General features: G+C 41.1%; 1 protein-coding gene across 1 annotated transcript in view; it reads right to left on the reverse strand.

The window, feature by feature from the left end:
• dph1 (diphthamide biosynthesis 1) overlaps positions 1–22,145 on the reverse strand; it is a 102,830-nt gene that overhangs the window by 3,335 nt on the left and 77,350 nt on the right. The window contains exons 7-10 of the mRNA XM_086036102.1: positions 18,024–18,092; positions 17,252–17,408; positions 13,639–13,739; positions 1,723–1,801 (exon numbers count right to left, since the gene is read on the reverse strand). Of these exons, the coding sequence (XP_085892228.1) occupies positions 1,723–1,801; positions 13,639–13,739; positions 17,252–17,408; positions 18,024–18,092 (406 nt within the window). The remainder of the gene's footprint in view (positions 1–1,722; positions 1,802–13,638; positions 13,740–17,251; positions 17,409–18,023; positions 18,093–22,145) is intronic.

Raw genomic sequence — 22,145 nt, forward strand, 5'->3', positions numbered from 1 at the left:
AAAAATAATTTAAAAAAAATCGGAAAAATGGCCGTCCGCCAGCGACGGACGCTGCTAGGGACGATTATGCTGATGGATAAATTTTCCTATTGTTTTCTATTTTTAAAACCCGGTTGAAGACACATTTCTTTTCTCGGGCTTTTGATCAGACCTGAAATCTTCGGCTCTTTTCCGGTGTCAATTGTATATAGTGTTTTATGTCAATTTATTGGCTTCATTATTTATATTTTATTTATATCTATATATTGTTTATGTTTATATTTATTAATACATGTATCACAGCCTTTTATTGTTTTTGTTCTATTTATTGTATTGTTTGTAAAGTGCTTTGTTACAGCTGTTATGAAATGCGCTAAATAAATAAAACTGTATTATTGTATTGTATTGTATTTTAAAAGCTGTCCTGTCATTCGGCAATTGTCAGCAAAATGGGCATCCATCAGTGAAGGACTGACAGACCGGTCCGCCATTCTGACAGAATGCCCACCTCTGGTGAAAATACAGATTTGAAATTCTGATGGTGGTTTGTACTGTTGTTTTTACACAATAATTGCCTATCAAAACGTTTTTTACGGCTCCTGAAATGTGATATACACAATTGTCATCGGGAAGTGACAACATGAAGGTGAACAATCCTGTGCTGAGCTAAATGAGGGTTGTATGGCCTCGGCGGAGGTCTCCTGTCTATCAGGTGCCATTTTCATGTCAAAGCAGGAGCTTGATTTATTTGAATGACAGCAAGGTCACTCTTGCCAGTCAGTTTTCTACTTTATATGAAGATGAATCCAAACAGACTCAAATCGGTTAATATTTAAGTGACGGCAACAAACTGAAAGGATGAATTTTTCACCATCTCCTGTTTTTTCTCCACTCACTACTTCTCTGTCCTTATTTTGGCGCCCCGCCTCTCCATCCTCTCTGCGCATGCTAGCCTGCGCTGCTAATCCCCACTCTGACAAGAGAGCCGAGTGCGTCTTATTGACTCTAAATATAACATGAGAGGCCCTGAAAATAAGTGTCCCCGCCCCAGCAGCCCCTCTTCCCCAGGCTCACTCCGCCCTCTTGGCTTCTTTCCTCCCAGCCGCTGTCATCTTCTCTCTAAATGCCACAGCACACGTAAAAGCACTCACTGGCGAGAGACCGTGTGGGGATGCGTTCCTTACGCAAGTGCAGCTCAAATGATTTGAATGCAGATGTTGTTAAAAAAAATGGCTGCAAGGGAGAGCAAAGTGGGCTTCCACACAAAAAGGGGCTTGTGTGGAAAAAACATTGCAGTGTATAATCAGAGGAAAAACAAGAAGCATTTCCTATTCAAGGCAGCGAGTGCCCATTCCACAAGGATGTCTGAATGAATTAATAGCTCACATTACCAAACCGGGGCCACAAATGCCAAACCCGTCACAATCCTCCACCTTTTGTTTTTGGGGTGTTTGTTTCTCTAATACAGCAGCGGCTGGCTTAGAAATGGATCTTGCTGATGACTTCTCACTCTCTCTGTTTGACAGAAAGGCGGGGTGGCGGCGGTGCGATCCGGCAGCCTGCAGGGGGAGCTGCTCCGCTGCCAGGCCCCCCAGAACAAATTCACCGCCATTTAAAAACACTTTTGCCACCCATAATGGCACAACTAAGCATCCGTCAGTGGCGCTGCACAACCTATGTGGGCGTTTAAAGAGCTGTGGGTGGCCCGGACAAGTGGACGGCAAGAGTGAGTGGGTCATTTACCTCATAGGGAGACAACAGCGGTTTGGAGAAGGCTGAACCCCAATCGATGGACAGCCGCGGACACGCAATCTGTACCCACCTGCAGGAGAGAAGACACATGATTTCCCACAAATCAACCCAATACAATCTCACAGTTAAGGTATTTGGACAATGATTTTGTCACACATGATTTGAAATAAAACAATGAGGGTATTCAAGTGTCATCTTTCAGCTCCAATTAGGGCCCAAGCAACAGGCAGTGAGGAGGCCCTCCCATTATTCTTCGAAGAATCACATTTTTGACAGCGCCAGAAAATGTATGTTAGCCTACAGGGTTGCCTTGAGATGTGAGTGCTTTGACTAGGACAAGGAGATATGGCAGAAAAAGAAAAAAAAAAATACAACAATACCGTCCACAGTCGATTATCAAGATTTGTAGTTTTTGTTTTTAAATTGCCAGTTTTCTGGCACCTGTACTGAAAACTCAACATTTTGTTAAAATAGGATGTCCTTTTTATGAGGAAAATGAAAAGGAATAGTACAAACAACTGTAGATTAAATACAAAAAAACCCCAAAACAGTTAAACCTTGACAGTATTCCGAGATTGTCATGAGTGTGCTCTTTAGGTTTTTATTAGAAAATAAAAAATGAAAAAAAAGTTCTGTACCCTTGTTATCCAGCCTTTAGGTCATGCCAAAACAAAAACATTCATTACATGCAGTAACATTATATAATATGATGGTTGTGTACAATACATCCAAATTATTGCAACGAGCAGCATGTTGTAGAATTAGTTTCTTTGGAAAGACAAAAGCCTGGTCAACTTGTATAAGATGGGATGAGAAATTCTATAAAGGACAGGAAAAGCACATGATCCAAAGCATACCAGGACGAGGGCTATGGTACAATAGGTGTATACACTCCGCTCGAATGCTGCAAAGATGATTAGATGGCACGCCCAAATCATATTTTGAAATGCAATAAAACAACGGCCAAGTCCATAAACTGATCGGAACCTAAGAGAGCATGCTTTTCATTTGATGAAGACAAAAGTGAAGCCATTAAAACTCTAAAACAAGCAGCAAGTCCAGGAAGGGAACTCAGACTTCGCACACTACTGAACATTATGACTAAATTCACAGTTCTGTCACTTTCTTCAGGTACCTTTGAACCCCTGGAAAAATGTTGCATTAACATAAAAGTCTAGGACTTGGCAATTCATCGAAATTTAATCAAGACTTAAATTTTGGCTTTTCACGATCATAAAAACATTATAATAAGAAAAAAAAAGTGTTGAACGACGCGACGTGACAAATGTTCTTCTGCCCTCCCTAAGGGTGCTTTTGATATTAATTAATGAATATAATATATAATAATGTATATTAATACATTTTGGCTCTCTTAATCTTCATGTCAGTGTATCTCAATGTACGCACCACACTGCCTCTAAAGGCCAAAGTGTGCACAGCAGGAATTTATTTTCATACATTGTTTTAATTGCTATTATTTTAACATATTATTTTACTTGTTACTAAATTATCTCCTGGATTTCTTTTTAAGTCATTTTTAATTCTGAGGTTTGGTAGTTGAATAAATGTTAAGTTTTGAAATGAATGAATAATCATGTTTACTAATCGTAATTTCAATTAGACTTTACACCATGAAACTCTGCTCCTCGAGGGCATGTTTTCCATCTCTGCCTGCTGCAATACACTTAATTCAAATGATCAGCTCTCCAGCAAGCTCTGAAGAAGCCTGATAATGATCCTGATCATTTCAAATCAGGTGTATTGAAGCAAGGAGAGACGGAAAACACCAGTGCTTTACACTGATCTGATCAGCTGGATTGGATCGGCAGATAGTTTGCATTTTATTCAAAATCGGTGATCAGTTGTAATGTCAGAATTTGGCGATCAATCAATGATGTCATTGATCTGCTCCGCAAAATACATTACAGCAAAGACAATCTCATTCACTCCAGGGACATTCTGTGCTACCATCGAGAATAAGACGAGATTTCTCAGCATATAAAGTATTTTTATTTTTTTTTTTAGGAAAAAAAAAATCATCTATCAATCTTTTTTCATCATTCCTATTTTTTGGGTGGGGAGGGGAAGGCGTCAATTATACGCAAATTTTGGCACATCGTGGGCTAGTCCGATCCCAATCCCCCTCGAAGAGTGGGGGTTGACTGTACAGAAAATAAGTTGTTTTCAATAGATTGGATAGATAGTTTTTTTTTGTTTTTTTTAACTCCCTTATTGGTCATCCACTCCAAAATCCTGATGGTTTAAAGCCTAATTTCAATATCAATCAAAAATAATCATAATTCTTATTCTTTCCAAAATGTTTATAAATGCCACATTCATGAGACCTCTTCAATTTAAGATGAAAGTCTACAAATTAATCACCTCAGGACGGTTTTATTACAACCCCATTAGGTTGGAGGCAACATTGTCATTATTCACATACTTCCGAATTTAAGCGTAGATAGAACAACCTGAGTCACAAGTCACCAAGATCTTATGACAGACGGGGCACATATGCGTCCACTCTCACACACAGAAGCCATGCAGCCTCCTGGCTCCACCTGATCCAGGCATCTGCTGGCGAAATGTGTCCTGATTTGCAAACAGCCGTGCGACGTTGTGTGACTGCAGAAACAGTCAGGGGATGAGTGATGCTACAAAAGGGGTAGGTGAGAGGTTATGGGTATTCGGAGACCAAAAAAGGCAATGATAGGAAAGAGAAGGAGAGGTGAGGTGTGTGTGAATTAAAAAAGAAAGAAAGAAAGAAGCACCATTCAGGTCTCCATGGAGGTAGCCTACATAGCTGGCAGACAGAGTGGTGGGTGGGAGTAAAGGAGGACTGCTGGGTGTGGTCTGTGTATGAAAGAGATGAGGAAGACACAGATAGAGGAGGGAGGAAGAGCAATAAAGATGGAGCAGATGGAGATGAGCGGTGGGGCACAAGGCAAGGAGAAGCCAGAGCAGCAAGATTGTCTGCGATAGAAGAGTGTTTACTCTTGAAAATGCATAAGGGGAGCTTGAAGAAGCGGGGTAAACAGCTGGAGGGGAGAAAAATGAACAATAGAGGGGGAAAAAAAAAAGAAGGCGGCCGGAGCAAAGCGATGGTGCAAGTTAGCTTTGGAAGATCAATCCTATCCTCGGCTTTGCTGTCACTGCCTAATTCCAATGATGGAACTCCAGCTATTGATGAGGAAAGATGAAGTGGCACGTGTAAAGGCCAAGGAGATAAGGCTAGATTTATGATGTATAAAAGAGGCAACGATGGACCTTGAGGGGAGGGGTGGGGGTGAGGGGTTTGAATAAAAACCTTAATCGCTTGAATGTTGAAATTGCCCATCTGTCTGTTCTCTTTTTTGCCAACTTTGGCAAAGTTTCTGAGAGGATGAATTGATTGCACAGTTGACTCCCGCCCGGCACAGAAATATTCTGTACGCCCTTTGGGCGAACGCGTGGCGGTTTCTCATTTTCAAATTCCGTTAAACCTACCCACCCCACTCCCACATCTTCTAAACGTCTCTCACCCAAAGAGAGAATTCTTTTCCATCCCTCGTAATTTGAGAGCCAGCTGAGTCACACATACTTGCAGCAATTTTCTCACAGCCGCCGTGTGTGCACAACCTAGTGAGATGGTGAATTGGAAATAAAATCTTAAATCCATTGGTTGAGGCTAACAACGTGGAAGCATTTACGTGGCCTAACACTGCAATCAGCTCAGGAGGACACCTGGAATTACAATGCAAGGGTTTGATCGTGTTCTTGAGCGGATGAATTGCTTCCCGCACGTAACATGTTATGTAACTACATATAGTGGGCACAGAAAGTATCAAGACCTCTTGAAATTTTTCACTTTCTGTGTCATTGCAGCCATTTGCCAAAAACAAAAAAAGTTCATTTTATTTCTCATTAATGTACACTCAGCACCCCATCTTGACAGTAAAAACTGAAATGTAGACATTTTTGCATATTCATTAAAACAGAAAAACTGAAATATCATATGGTCATAGGTATTCAGACCCTGTGCTCAGTATTGAGTAGAAGCGCCCTTTTGAGCTAGTCCAGCCATGGGTCTTCTTGGGAATGATGCAACGGGTTTTTCACACCTGGATTTGGGGATCCTCTGCCATTCTTCCTTGCAGATCCTCTCCAGTTCTGTCAGGTTGGATGGTGAATGCTGGTGGCCAGCCATTTTCAAGTCTCTCCAGAGATGCTCGATCGGGTTTAGGTCAGGGCTCTGGCTGGGCTAGTCAAGAACGGTCACAGAGTTGTTCTGAAGCCACGCCTTCGCTATTTTAGCTGTTTGCTTCGTGTCATTGTCCTGTTGAAAGGTGAAACTTGGGCCCAGTCTGAGGTTGGGCACTGGAAGAGGTTTTCCTCCAGGATATCTCTGTATTTGGCCGTATTTATCTTTCTTTCAACTTCAAGCAGTTGTCCTGTCCCTGCAGCTGAAAAACACCCCCATAACATGATGCTTCCATCACCGTGTTTCACTGTGGGGATTGTATTGGGAAGGTGATGAGCAGTGCCTGGTTTTCTCCACACATACTGCTTAGAATTAACACCTAAAAGTTCAATTTTGGTGTCATCAGACCAGTGAATCTTATTTCTCATAGCCTGGGAGTCCTTCATGTGTTTTTGGGAAAATTCTATGCAGGCTTTCATATTTCTTGCACTGAGGAGATTCCTGGCTCCCGTCGGGCCACTCTGCCACAAAGACTTGACTGGTGGATGGCTGCAGTGATAGTTGACTTTGTGGCACTTTCTCCCATCTCCCTACTGCATCTCTGGAGCTCAGCCACAGTGATCTTTGGGTTATTCTATACCTCTCTCAATAAGGCCCTTCTCCTACGATTGCTCAGTTTGGCTGGACGGCCAGGTTGGGGAAGAGTTGTGGTTGTCTCAAACCTCTTCCATTTGAGGATTATAGAGGCCACTTCTCTTAGGAAGCTTGAATGCTGCAGAAATTATTTTGTAACCTTGGCCAGATCTGTGCCTTGCCACAATATCTATCTCTGATCGGCTTGGACAGTTCCTTTGACCTCATGATTCTCATTTGCACTGACATGCACCGTGAGCTGTCAGGTCTTATATAGACCTTTCCTAATCAAGTCCAATCAGTTTAATTAAACACAGCTGAAGTCCAATAAAGGAGCAGAACCATCTCAAGAAGGATCAGAATAAATGGCCAGCATGTAATTTAAATATGAAGGTCACTGCAAAGGGTCTTAATACTTATGACCATATGATATTTCAGGTTTTTTTTCCATAAATATATATAAATAAATATATAATATAAATAAATATATAATATATATAAATATATAATATATATACACACACACACACACACACACACGCACTGTATATGTTCAGTGAAGCACTCACCGCCGTGCTTCATTCCTGACCCGCCGCTCAAGCAATTAGGCTTTCGACACTTGCGAGAGGTAACATGCTCACAGAAATAGCTATTTAATTGGGCTGTTGTCAAAAACTCAAATGGAAAAGATTAAATGCTGCAATGTATTGGGTGGTACGGTGGCGGTCTAGACGAGATAAGCGTGTGTGGCAAGCAGATATGTGTACAATAGTACAAAGCCTGCTTGGGGATAGTCTAATTACACACTTAAGAGAATATGATAATGGTGGCTCTTTTTTATGACTATGTGGGTGTCTAAAGGCAGAGAAAGCCTGGAATGGGGCTCTGCGCTTTGTCGAGAATTCTCTCTCGTGCTTCCATCCCACCCACAATACAAGACGCTGGTTTCGGCACATTGCAAGAAGCCTGGTGGCTTGTTGTGTCTATTGTCGCTGGGCTCACACAGAAGTATTCATAAGGGACGAAGGGAGGTGGGGAAGAAAGCTGCTCCACAATTTGCAGCTGAGCGGATCAGATAAGCCAAAAATAAATGCAGGCGGTGCGTCTGATAACTTACGGATGCAACTATGAAACAATGCTGTCCCTACATTTTTAAAAGACACCTTCCCATTCCATTCCTAAATTAGACTCAATGAATGAATGAACGAGCACATCTCAAAACTTAAACCTGTTGTTTCAGGTGCCAGAAAGAAGTTTTTTCAGCATGTAACACTTTTTTCCCCTAATTATTCTTCCTCACCAAAGAGACAATTTCTGAGCACAGCATTTATGAAGAAAAATTACTCCATTACTACTTGATCTTTTCTTTCATTAATTCTGTAACTGTACATACATAATAGCACAAATCTATTTTGTTGAAAAAGTTAAGTATTTGAGTAAAAATGCTTTTACTACTAATGCTTTTTTGCTATTATGATCACAATTTCTGACATAAAACATACTTCTGCCAATTATTTTATGACAAAAAGATAAAATCTCCACGGTAACGGTTTTTGTATTCGTCACGAACCGTCTCGGTACGGGCTTCACGGTTCGGTGCACGCAGTCATACGACGAATAAGTGTGATGGGAGGGGGGGTGTTGGGGGGGAAGTCGACGCCTGAGACCAAGCGACCGCCACATTTGTTGTTTTAGAAGAAATAGATTAAAACAAATGTAGAAGAAAAATGGTGAGTGCGGGAGAAAAATATATATAAATACTGTATATATATTGGGACGAGATCTCGTGCTACGAGATCTCACGGGATTAGAACGCCACAAGGTTTCTTGTCCCTATACAGCAGGAAATCTATTTACTTTTGACGGTGTTTTGGAGTCCGGGTGAATATAGCAGATGTCCTACAAGGAACTGTCACCGAATAGGAACTTCCGAGGCCAAATCACGGAGTCGCTGTTGTGAGTGACAACGCTCGCCACATGGATGTGGCAATACGTGAGGCTGGCTTTGAGCCACACATTAAGTGCTTATCGTGCAGGCAATGAACGCAACGCTAGTGCAGCTGGTCCAAAGTTGGCCGCGTATCATGTTTGTTTAGACGTGTCAAGCGTATAGTTTCTTTTTTTCACCGATGCTCAACAGCAGCAGCACTTTTGACGTCTAAATAAAGACAGCTCGAGCTGCCCGCACACAAACTAATTATGAACGTAATCACGCGCTAGAACAACTCTTGGACATGATGGCTCGCGATCTAGAGCAGCGGGGTGCCCTATCTGCAGCTCTTGAGAAGCCCAGAACTATGACGAGTTGCAGAAATCTTGACACAGACGCAGTGACTTTCCTCTTGTTGAAGATCGACTGAGAAACAAGTTGAACTCTACAATACAATGCAATACAATTTTATTTATATAGCGTTATATTTCATAACAGCTAAAGCTCTAACAAAGCACTTTAAAAACAATACAATAAATAAAAAAAACAATAAGAGGCATTGATACATCTATTAATAAATATATCAATAAATATTAACAAATATATAAAATATAAATACAAATATAAATAAATAAAGCCAATAAATTAACATAAAACACTATATACAATTGAGTTACTGCCCCACGAGCACAGTGGATTTTGTCAAAGTATTCAGTAAGAGGAAAGATAAGATAAGATAAGAAGGCCTTTATTGATCCCACAGTGGGGACATTTTCAGTGTTACAGCAGCAAAGATATAGGTCACACAGAGACGGCGGCATAATGTAGCCATTAATGTATAACATTAACGGCAAACATTCAGAATCAAACCTATGTAAATATACGCAGTAACTATGTGTATATACACATGTATATACACACCAACATACATCTACATATAAAGTATGAAGAAACACTCATTTTAGCCTGTACATAGTACAGAGGAAAAATACTCTAAGTGACAGTGCTGCAGTGCTACAGTGAAATATAAGGAACAGCATTTGATAAAAATAAAACTAGATTAACAGTAGTGGGGAATGTTGAGTATTGCACGGTATTACAGTAGTGGGGAATATTGGGTATTGCACGATATAAGCTCAGGTGCAGGACTGCACGATTGCACTAATGTCCGCCAATTTGTAGAGACTACACAATGTTCTTGTTAAAGAGTCTGACAGCAGCAGGCAAGAAGGAGCGGCGGAAAGATCTCAGCTTTAGCTGTTATTGCAGCAATATTTGAGAGCATGTAACGAAAGTGACTCCTTTTGATGATTAATTTTCTTGCCGTCTGTTTGATAAAAAACATTTTGAAAACGGAATAAATTACATTAGGTATTTTTTTGTATTCGAAATCTAGCAAAAATCTCATTTCGTCTCATTCTCGCGGACTCAATCTCGTGAGACATCTCGGCTCGTGGGATTTTGGTCTCGTCCCATCACACATACATATATATATATCTATATATACATATATATATACACATATATATGTATATATACATATATATATATATATATATATATATATATATATATATATACACATATATATACATACATATATACACATACATACATACATATATACACATACATACATACATATATACACATACATACATACATATATATATATATATACACACACATATATATATATATATATATACACATACATATAAATATACATGCATATATATATACATACACATATATGTATATATATATAAAAAATGGGTTTTAACCTTAACACTCAAACATCAGCAGTTTCACCACTTTCCACCATGTACCTCCCTTCAACTCCTTCCGCATTGCTCCATCTTCTCTTGTCGCACTCAAACCTGCCGTCCTTCTTGCAACGACTCCTCCCTCACACATCACAACTCTCAGTTCTGCACGGAAGGGCTTAATACTGTAATTAATCAAATTCAAATTGACATTCTAATATAGTAGAAGGCAATTTTCAAATTACAATGGCTGTATTTTGGGGAAAAAAACCCGATTTGATTTAGGTCGGTTGGTATATGTATTTCATAAATATGTATTGAATTGCATATTAAATCACAATCACAATATCAAGTCGAAAAAAAAGATCACAAGCAAACAATCACAGTTTTTTCAAAACTGTTCAGCCTACTACAAGGAGCATGGGAGGGCAAGCGCGACTTGAACACTTGCAAGCCTCGAGTCCACCTCACCTCGAGTCACCTCCGTCCTTGTCCGTTGGAAGACGGTTAAATCGGGAAATCACCGGCAACTTTTTATGATTATGATTAAGAGCAAGACTACAGCGTTCAGTGGCAAGTAGTTTATCACACTGGGATTATCAGCAATGTGTTTTATCGACCGACTGTAGATCCCGACGTGCATCAACATCCCCAGTCTGCGCGACAAAGGAATTCTTGTTTATTTAGGTAATCCTTTCTGACTTAACAAATACAAGATGAGTAACATACAAATCACCCCTGATATGCTGTGCCTGTCTGCTGATGAAACTGACATGTCACTGCTGCATTGGTAAAAGCAGACTAACTCCCCATGAATGCAAATTATATTCATGAAGACTTAGCTTATTTGTTATCATCTTGTTACAGTGAGCAATTTGTGATGACGCCAACCCAGCCTTCGACTACATGCACATTTCAGTCATGATAGCAGATTACATAATGGCTCTGAAAGATGGCATTCTTTTGGAAAGTGTTGCTCAAAGCGCATTTCCTGGACCCTTAGAGGTCCATGTGTGTATTTTACAAGATTATGACATTTAGCTTTGAACATTGCCTTTGGTGAGTACCATTTCTGTCCTTCACTTCCATTTTTCCCATCCTACAGTCCCAGTTGTTACATCACTAACTGACAATGTGCCCCCACCTCGTCACTATTCGCTACTTGCAAATTTCCTTATTTGCAGATTTTTGGGGGGACCTACCCTCAGTTATTTAGATTAATGGCATTTTCATTCATTTGGATAGGTAAATTTGATTTGAGATAGGAGTACATTTAACTCATATCTCAAGGCCTAGCTGTACACACACAAAAAAGTTGGATTGGGAGTCAAAAGAGATCAACTGAATTTTCCCTGTTGTCATAGTTTTGACCAGGTTCTGGTTTTGGACCATATTTTCCTTGAATTTTATGACCATTTCCGAGTGGTTGGAGTACCGAAGCAATCCAGATACATGAGAGATGTGCTTTGAAGCTACTCTGTCAGAGGCGTAGGCAGGTCCATTGTTTGCTTGTAAATTGGTATTTTCTGAAACAAAGTTTGACAAACACTTCTTTACTACACAAATACCTTTCACACAAGGGCAGGAAAAAAGACCAGAAAATAAAAGGAATGTGTTATGGGCATAATAGGAGGACAAGTGTTGTATTTACTAAATACAACTGAAAACTCATGACCTTTTCAAAGAGAGTATAATAAATCCACCATACATGCTTTGTGGTAACGGCACAAAAGGGAAAATTGCCACAACAATGCTTTCATTTGCAAGCCTTAAGTAAACAACACTAATAATCATTGTCATCTCCTAAACAAATATTCTCCAGGTAATGTTTCTGCAGTCAGGTCAATGTCACAATAAAATGCCCTTGGTGTCCTCATCAGAATCACTTAGTGATCGTGAAAATCTAGCCGCATAAGGAAACTCGGAGGCCAAATGACTAGTGGCAAACATTTGAACACCTAACAGTAGAATGACAAGTCTCTTAAAATATGTTCCCTTTGATTTACTTGATTTTTTTGAATGTCCCACACACTGCTCTGCTAAGTACAGCGTGTGTAATACGTGTTTTTAAATGATATGAACTAAATATATATTCAGGATTTTATTGTCAAAAACAAATGACTTGAAAAGAGGAGTAATTTTGATAATATACAGTATGTTCTGTTTTCATAATCACATTGAACATTTTACATCTGTCACTGACATTGCTATCAATCCTGTTATGGGTTAAAGGCCACTTTAAGACAACCTGTAGGTGGATGTTGTAAAGCTTAGCACGACCACTCTGTCATAGTAAACTAACATTTTTCTTTCTTTCAGAAACTGAAAATATATTGAGCACAGTCAGCTTGCTAAGTGAATCACATTGATAGACGCAAAAAAATGCTGTTGTGTTTTTTTGAACCCTCTCATTGGGTAGCTCTGGATTTTGAGCAGATGGGGTAACTTTCACCCAAGGTTGATTTCATTATTTAGACCCAAAATATTGGGCTAAAGAGCTGAAGATGGTCACCCTTTTGGACACAGTATTGTTGTGTACTGAAGATGATGTAAATGTATTGTATGCGGCAAAACAACTGTGCCAAACACATGACAAGAGTGACTGGTTGTCACGACAAGTGACGGGGGGGAAGTTTATTTTTAACCAATGCTATACTGATAACTCGGTAACCCATTTCTTGGTAGCTTCAGCATGGGTAGTTTTTACCAGAGGTGGGCATTTTACTAAAGTTTTCTGGTCCGTTGTTCGTCATTCGTCAGCGGCCTGGGCACCTGTCCGACATCCGCCAGTCCGTCACTTTCAAAGCCGACTTCTCTGTAAACCGTATATTCAAAGCTACTTTATTATCTATTAGCTCATTAATTAGTTGTTGCCCTCCCAGCCTAACTCTGATTCTCCCGTTGGTGCATACTGCCACCTATTGTACATATACAGCCAATGCAGTCTTATTCAAATAAGCATGCCGTCATAACAACACATGTGAGACAGGCGGGTCGTGCTTCCGTCTCTTGTCAAAGCTCAGAGGTCTGTCTGGATTTGATCAGGTTAGTGAATATTACACTGAAGGATGAAAATAAATAACCTTGCAATTGATGTGTCCCTTTTGGACCTAGCGCTAGGTTAGCTATTTGGCCCAATTTGGGTTACTTTTGACCCAGCAGTTTCAAGTGCACATACGAAGGTCCACCATGTGCTCATTAACTGCTAACAATGTGCAAAAACAACTGCTTTTGGTTAGATGAGGGAGTCTCAAAAGCACCTTAGGGTGATATTGATAAGAGCAGAGAACAAAGGTAGGCAATGAGACCAGGCATGTTCTTAAAGTGTGTCGTCAGGCAGTGCCCTACTTTTGGTAACATGTTAGTGAATGTGTGTGTGTGTGCATCGCATTGCTCACGCGTCAACATCAGGCAGTAGATCCAACTTGCTGGGGAAAATCTCAGACAGGAGAACTCGGGTAAAGCTCCTGCCCAATGACTGTAGTCTTGATTCCAGATGCTACAGAGAAAACAGAGTTAGAAGTGCGCCGAATCCGTAATCCTTGTAACAAGACTTGATTTTCTCGAGTGGTTACCACACCTAGCCAATTTCTTTGTTTGTGAGACACTCAAACAAGCACAGGTTTCTTCAACTGGTTTGCCCGTTGGACTCATTTTTCATGGTCCAGACAAGTGTGTTTCCAAAATCAGAAAAATGCAAGCTCCGCATCAAACTAAGATCAAGTTGACGACCTCAGAAATTAAAAGGCACACCTTTTTCTTGTAGAAGGTAATCAGTACTTTGAAACCGTTTCTAAGTGGGGTGGTTCTTAGCAAAAGCTGGAGAGGTTCCACAGTCAATTGACTTTCTGAAGGGCATATACTAACATACAGTATACTAGGAACAAGTTTTGGAACTACACTTATGCTGAGAAGATATTTTGAAATCCCATTAATGTTAGTATATATATTAGGGCTATCAATTTAGCATGTTATTTTCGAAGTTAATCCAACCCCCTTTTGACGCCGTCAATTTTTTTGATTGCGTGATTAAGGTTTCCATAGCAACCAGCGGCTGCATTGATAAAGGCTGCTGGTCACCATGATTTATACATGTATCTTGAAAAAAAAAAAGCTTTAGAGTAGAGGAGGCATTACATCTGCTTCAAAATATTGACGATGAGGATGAATTGCTCGGCAGACACATGCACCTGTGTCCGCCCCTTAGGGTTGGTCACCGAAACCCCGGATTCGAGTGGAATCAGTTCTCTCATTCCGGTTCACCTGGAACCGTTCAGATTTTAGAATGTCGGTGATAAATTTCGATTCCTAGTTAGCCGCGCGGAAGAGCTACGAACAAAGTACGACCTATTAAAAAAAAAAAATGTGTGCACGCATCCGCGCAGCCTCGGGCTCCGAAGCTGCGTAGCAATATCATGTTAGCTCGCCCCCACTCGCGCTCAGCTCCTCGGCTTGCTTCGTCCCGGCCAGCAAGCATGGGCAGCGGCGGTGGCGACTCTGGGCGGGCCAATTTCCGCAGATCTCCACAGCTGCGCGGCCGCTGGGACATTGCGGTGGCAGCAGTCACCCTTCACGGGGTCTATGATCCTGCCCGGGCCGGCCCTCATTCGACCGACACCTAGCCATAGAATGACGCAATGTGGCTCATGACCCAAAGTCAGAATCGGCTAAGTACGTCTAATCGCAACGTTGAACCAAAAAGTTCAACACACCCAGCTAATATTTAGCTTAGATCATACGTAGCTGCAGCATATACATAAATACTGTACATAGTGATACATCCTACGTATCGACTGCTTGGATTAGATAGACTTTCCTTGCTTGCCCTTAAGATGCGGCGTTGTGTTTGTCATATATATTTTCTCTGTACAGCAAGACAAGATTAGCCAATCAATTGGTGTTCAGTAGCATGCTTTTAGTAACAGCTGAAAGACGCACGCGTGCGTGTTTGTGAGCATATGTGTGTGTATTTGAAAAGGGCTGAGGGGCGAGGGGAGTTGAATCCAATGCTTGTTTTTTCAATTGAAAAGAAAGTCAACCCAAACAAGAATATGTTCTCTGCAGGCCCCGAAGTTCAAACAAGGCATTATGATTAATATTGTGTTTGTGGAATATGAGTTAAGTTGTAAAATCCATCCATTTTTTACCATCTCAGGGGTCGGCCATTTTATTACTTCCGTCGACTGAAAATGACATCACACATACGCCGAGGGCTCAAATAACGACCAATCATACCTCAGTTTCAGAAAACAGGTGAGCTGTGATTGGTCGTTACGTGAGCCCTGAGCAACTGTGATATCATTTTCAGTTGAAAGACGTGACAAAATGGCCTCCCCCAGTGATGACTAAAAACAGATGGATTAACTCTTATCCCACAAACGCAATATTTATCAGAATGAATTTGAATGGCTTGATAGCACTAATATATATATATATATATATATATATATATATATATATATATATATATATATATATATATATATATATTAGTGCTATTAGTGCTGTCAATCGATTAAAATATTTAATGGTAATTAATCACATTTTTTCATATTTAACTCGCAATTATTCACACATTTTATTTATTGTAAAAAAATCCCTCGATTTTTCTGTCCCACTATTTTCTTGAATTTTTATACCCTTAACATGAATACGAGGATTGATTTTCTTATGCAAATACTTTATTAAAGGGAAGTCTACCCATAAATATTATTTGAAGAATAAGAATATGCTGTATGCAAACCCACTATTTTTTTTTAAATTTATTTATTTATTTTTTTTTAAATCAGACCATACTTAAAACGTTATCTGGCACTGCACTTCTTAATCTCTACAGATCAATATGGCAGAGAAGTTCAGCCTTTGTAAATCCTCCTTCAATCCACCTCCTCATTTATGCTAAAATATAACCTCTCCTTCGCTGGCGGGCAGAAAGACTACCACCATATGTCTGAATGTATACTGATGACATTTATATGTGCCTCATGTAGTAGATTAGCATATGTGCTAAAGCAAATCATATGTTGGGTGCTAAGCATGGTCTTGGGAGTATCTCGACCATGAAAGCTCCAGATACCATCAAGCCCTGCAAAGTTTGATAATGGTAGCATCATTTAAAGTGAAGGTATTAGAGCAGGGAGGCACGGAAAACATGCAGGGCAAAAGTCCTGCATATCAGTTGATAATGACTGATCTGGATGAAATCTTCACGAGGCACGTGCATCTCACGCATGCTCTCTGACACAAATGAGATTGAGGGAAAACAAGTTTGAGTCGTGTTTGCCTTCCAAGTTCACTTTCAAAATGGAAGGCGGAAAAAATATCACAGCATAATAAAAACATGAAGTTCAACACAGGACGTTTCAACAGTTTTTGTTGAATGTAATGGCAACCAACACAAACCCCCCCCAAAAAACAACAAAAGCAAAACAGCAATATGAGCACAAGTACTCAGCAAAACTAGCATGACTTGTGAGCTCATATGCTGGTCTGTTTTATGTGTGCCCTTATGTATAATGTGGCTCTTTGCAGTAACACTTGGCTCTAGTTTTAATTAATAAATGAATACTTTCACGTGATAACAGTCATTGCAATTGGAACTAACTTAAAGTATGTTTCCCAGTAAAACAAAGCGAGTCAGTTGAATTTACAGAGTACATGCACGTCATGGCGCATGATCAGAAAGGTACCACCCACCTCTGCCTCAATCTGAGCCAGGAAAAACCCTGATATACATATCATCTGTATATTAGAGACTATCGAAATTTTTCATTGATCAGAGGGTTTATACATACCGGTAATTATTATTATTGTCTCATTTATATTTCATCTTATGTTTAAAAATTACATTGGCTTTTCCAGCGTGAAAATTTCGAGTGCTGGAAGCTCGTGTTACAAAAAATGTCAAACTGAAAAATGTTACAGACTATTGCACAGTAGGCCTAAGGACACAAAAATTGCCCCCCCCCCCCCCCCCCCCCCAAAAAAACAAAAAAAACCCCACACTCTCACCTCCAGAACTTTTGGGTTTCCCTGACGGCCCAGCGTGCCCAAAATGAGCCCCCATCTGTGGGCTGTGCGAGCCTTATCGATTGCCTCTCGTCTCAAGCCACGCATGGCCTCGTGATCGTAGTATTCCCTGGAGAAGACTTTACTGTAGGGGTCGTACCTGCACACAGAAAAATAATACACACTCTCCTAACTGTCATCGGCACATGCAATCCAAGCGACTATTGTTCATGTATCTATCCAAGGACCAAAATGCAGGACAAGATTAAAAATCCAATCATGAAAACACATCAAGTATGACAGCAGTTGGTGTAAACTCGAGCTACTTCTGAGTATCTAATCTGCCTTCCTTGGATAGTGCCGTCACTTGAGATTAGAATCATGTTTGTGACAGAGGCCGGTGAGCTGCGCAGCTGTGCATCAATCTATAACACAATTTCACTTTGCATATAAACAACAAGTCATCAAAAACACATTTTATCCTCGTCAGGTGTTATCAGGACACGGCAATAAAGGAAATGATCACAATTTTGATTGATACTGTCAGAGATATGAATTTACTTTTTTTGTGTATTACTGTGGTTTTGATATGGAATGTTATGTATTTTGATGGCCATCTTAATATTATGAAAAGGCAGACTTTTTATGCAGGACTTGTCCCTGGTCTACATTCAATTACCTGCTTTTGCTCCTCTGGACCACGTAACTACGGAACAATACTACATTCAAGTATGAAGAACACACTTTCAATTATGCTATGTATCATTTGCCATACCTGTAGGCAGGAATATCTGGATTTGTGATCATGATGGACTCCAGGTGAAATCTTCCATCTCCCAAATAGCTAAAACAACAAAAAGATCAGTTTTAAGAGAAATGAAGATAGGATATCAGGATAAAGCAGTTTGTGCAAATGTAAATTCAATAAACAATTTCAATCTATCACTCCCTTGCCTGTAGGCCACCTTGTAACAGAAGACTTAAGACCTAGCAGGCCTCGGGCCCTGAGGCTGAAGCGGTGGATCAGTACAGCTCCGCTGTCCAGGAAACATGACCCCCAACGATTGGAGCATGCTGTTTACAGAGAATGCAAGCCCTTTCAATTAACCCTTGGCCTTCTACTGGGGATTCAGCAGACGCCGAGCGTAGGCAGTGTGTACAAACAGAAAGCACACCAAGGCGTGGAGGTGCCTGAAAACACTAGGCAAGGCATATCTATTTATATACCACAATTCTCTCCAGAGAGACCAGGAGATGCTCCATACAGCATATAGCAATAAAGGAAAGGAAATAAAAAATATGTAGCAAAAACAACAACAAATACAATGGCCCTAGAAAAATGCTAATTACATGGGGGGGGGGGGGGGGGGGGGGGGTTGCAGAGAAGGGATGTTGCTCACCCAAGCGCTTTCCTTTCACATGCTGAGATGCTTTTCAGTTATTGCCTCCCTGGAGAGAGTGGTTGGTCCACTCTGTCCATGGATTGACATTTATTAGTCCACTCCCCATACTGTAGAGTTGTAAAAGATGGTGTTTGGAGGAAGCATTTGTGAATTTGTGGGTGCAGAGCTGCACAGCGCAACAAGGTTTGGAGTCGGACAAGGACTGAACACATTCTTGCTCTGAGCCAGGACATTGCCTGAGGTGGCAACTCCCTAAGTTGTGTGAGCCACAGAGGAAAGATGCTTGAAAAATGCTCCGTGTTGTTGAAACCCAGTCATGATGAGGTTGCCAATTAGTCTTAGAAACCAAACGGAAGGTGCTTTGACAACGAAAGCTCACATTCTCTGTTTCAATCATTTATTTTCTTTTGGTTGAAGAAATATCCAAGCAGTCATAACAGGCAATGTCAGACTGTTCGCTTCGCTTAACCCAATAAGGCCGGGAGCGCATAACCACGTTTCTACCACTAAAGCCGGGAGCGCTGTTGCGTCTTTCTACCCTTAAAGCCGGGAGAGCATTTACGTCATTTTATTTTTTTAATCCAATTCTTGGTGTCTTAGCCAATGAAATGCATCAGAATATACACATATATGATAGTGTCGTGACACCACGGAGGATGTTGCAGAATTTTTTCGAGCATAATAGCAGACAGTGTTCTGCATAGTTTGGATTTATTGACATAAAAGGTGAGCGCATCATGATCACCTCCACAAAATCAAAAATACCGTGGGCATCGCTTGTCCACATACATAGGCTGAAGCGGACAAGAGCATGAATGCGCACACGAACCCCGACTGCTTATATTTCGGACATTTAGCTACGCTAAACTCGTGTCAACTCTCAGGAGGCAGACGGCAACTGGCAAGCAATCAGGCAAGCATGGATCTTTATCCCCTCCTTCCCTCCCCGACTAACAGTAGGATAACGGCACGGCTAATAGCAACGACTAACTTCCGGCCGTTAAAACAAAAGGCTTTAGCACAACAACATTAGCTCCTTACTGTCCGTCCAGCCTGCGTCGATATTTATGTCGCAGGGTTGCCTCCGAAGCAGTCACGTGTGTTGTCCCGACACCACTTGCAGCCGCCAGCTTCGGCGTGAGAGTGAGCTAAGACCTCATCGAACACCGTGGCTGTCTTGAACTTGCGCATCATCGCGGAGTGGCATGTGCTTTCAGCCGAGTGTGGCCGCATGGAACGCACCATTTTGGCTGTTACGTTCCAAATTGGACGGCCTGTTGTAGGTCGAAAAACTGGGGCTATTCCTCATCCAAACTACTAATTCCCACTTCAGTCTGTGTAAATATCCTGATTGGTGTTTAATGTCTCGCCCGTCCTAACCGTGATCAGCAAAGATGCAGTGTTTTTTGGTTGTTTTTTTTTAGCAAGAAGCAGTGTGCGCTCATCCCAGCATAAATCTATGTAGCTCTGCTCTCTTCCACATTTCCTCATTCTCATATAAATCAGCCATGGAGAGGTTAATCTTTTTGATAGTTGAAGTGGTCATTAGTAGGGATGTCCACATAAATGTTGTTGCCAATTGATCACTGTTTTTTGACGTTGTAAGCAATGAAAGTACTGTACAATGATTTTCAATGGAGAATTAGTAATCTGTCCCTCCAGTGACTGCGACCGAACATGGAGAGAGCGATAGGGGGCGTGGCCATTTTCCTCATTAAAAATAGGCGGTTTTCAAGTCGTCACATATTTCCTAATTTCTCCAAAATGAATATGGATGAAATAGAAAATGACAACTCTTTTCATTTTCCTTATCAAAAAATACACAAAATGAACTTGTTTGTGAAAACATAGCCATAGCCGACCCACCCGTCCCTTTAAGAGGGCGGGGTTCTAAAGACAACACCCCCTCTCATTACTGCACGCTGTGAACAGTCTCAGTAGGATGTGCAATTAATATCACTAATTGTTATTTGTAGCTGCCAGGAAAGAGCTGTTGATGCTTAGCTGTGTACTCAACCTGGAAACATGTCCCACCAAGATGTTATAACTTTTTAATCATGTGTGTTTGCGTGTGTGGGCGTGCGTGTGCGTGTGTGGGTGTTAATTGCACACACCACGAGCTCTGAGTGCATGTGTTACATCACATAGACGATTGATTATAAAATGCACTCCAGCGGTGTGTCTGTTCCACAGCTTCTCTTTGCTTGAAAAAATCCAAGGCCCTTGCGTGATTATACATAGAACAATAAGCCAGCTGCACTTCTGTAACGATGTCCTCAATTCTCGCTCACTTTCAGAGGCTGCTTTTGCTAACACCTCACTCTACCGTCGATCACAGCCCCACCATCAATAATTAATTATTCTTATTAAGTGTGCTCTTAGTATAACGTTATTCGCCGTTACATTATGCAACACTCCCATCTTTGCATTCACATCTACATATTGGTCTATTAGCAGCCAGAGTATGAGCAAAGGAGGAGTGGAAGTTCATTATACAGCACACTGTAAAGAGAGGCTTGAGAAAGAATGACAAATCAATGATGTGAAAGCCCTAAAAGACATTCATTGCATGAATGGATTCATGTTAATAGAAAAGAATGTTCTTATGAAGTTCACAAAGTTTATCCATCCACCCATCCACCGACCATCCTACTACCTTGGGTCAAAAAGAAATTCTAAGAGAAAATTATACTCTGTAGCTCATAAAAACCCATAGATCATAGTTCTACGAATGGGGGCTCAATCCATCTATCTTAACGCATGTGCAAAAAGTGAAAGGCATCTGTCTATGCACAATATTTCCCACACCATGTTAATTCTTGGGCGTGCCGCCCAAGTAAACAGACGGCCGCCCAAGAAGTTTTCAAGAGAATTTAATAAAATTATTAGGAAAAAAAAAAAAAAAAAAATCCCCCCTCCCAAAAAAAAAACCAAAAAAAAAACGGGTCGCGACTGTAGATACCGCATGTAACGTTAATTTGCCGTCACTTAAGCCTGGTTTATACCTCTGTGGTGCGTAGCAAAGATGTGACGAGTTGGCCAGTTTGTTGCTCTCGCGGAGCGCTCCACACCTCGCAGCCACTTTGCCGCGCACCTCAACAAAATCCCGAGCGCGCAGTTGAGTTGGACATTTTTTTTCCTTCCATTGGAGGATATTCGAGAAGCCAAGCAGTTGAGTGAGTCGACGGAGAAGTGTGACGGTCAGCGAGGTTCCAACCTAGCGAGTACCTCCACCTTGGCGAGCGACGCGAGAAGTTGCCGTCTACCAAAGCTGAGTGAACACGCTTCCAACGGCAAATGCGTGTTCTCAGCCCGGCGGCCTGCTGAGAGAAGATCGCGAGTGTGTTGCGGTGTGTTGCAGTCTGCAGGGGCAGGCTGTGAGCATCGTTTGGACAGGGCAGCGTCTTCCTAGTTCACCGTCGTCGCAGCGGTAGGCCACCCTCTACAGCGGAGCTCCTCTCCTACGTTCAACAAGCAGGTGCACTCGCTGGCGG

Source organism: Filicampus tigris, chromosome 7, assembly GCF_054856515.1.
Source record: "Filicampus tigris isolate MCC_2025a chromosome 7, RoL_Ftig_1.0, whole genome shotgun sequence".
NCBI classification, from domain to species: domain Eukaryota; kingdom Metazoa; phylum Chordata; class Actinopteri; order Syngnathiformes; family Syngnathidae; genus Filicampus; species Filicampus tigris.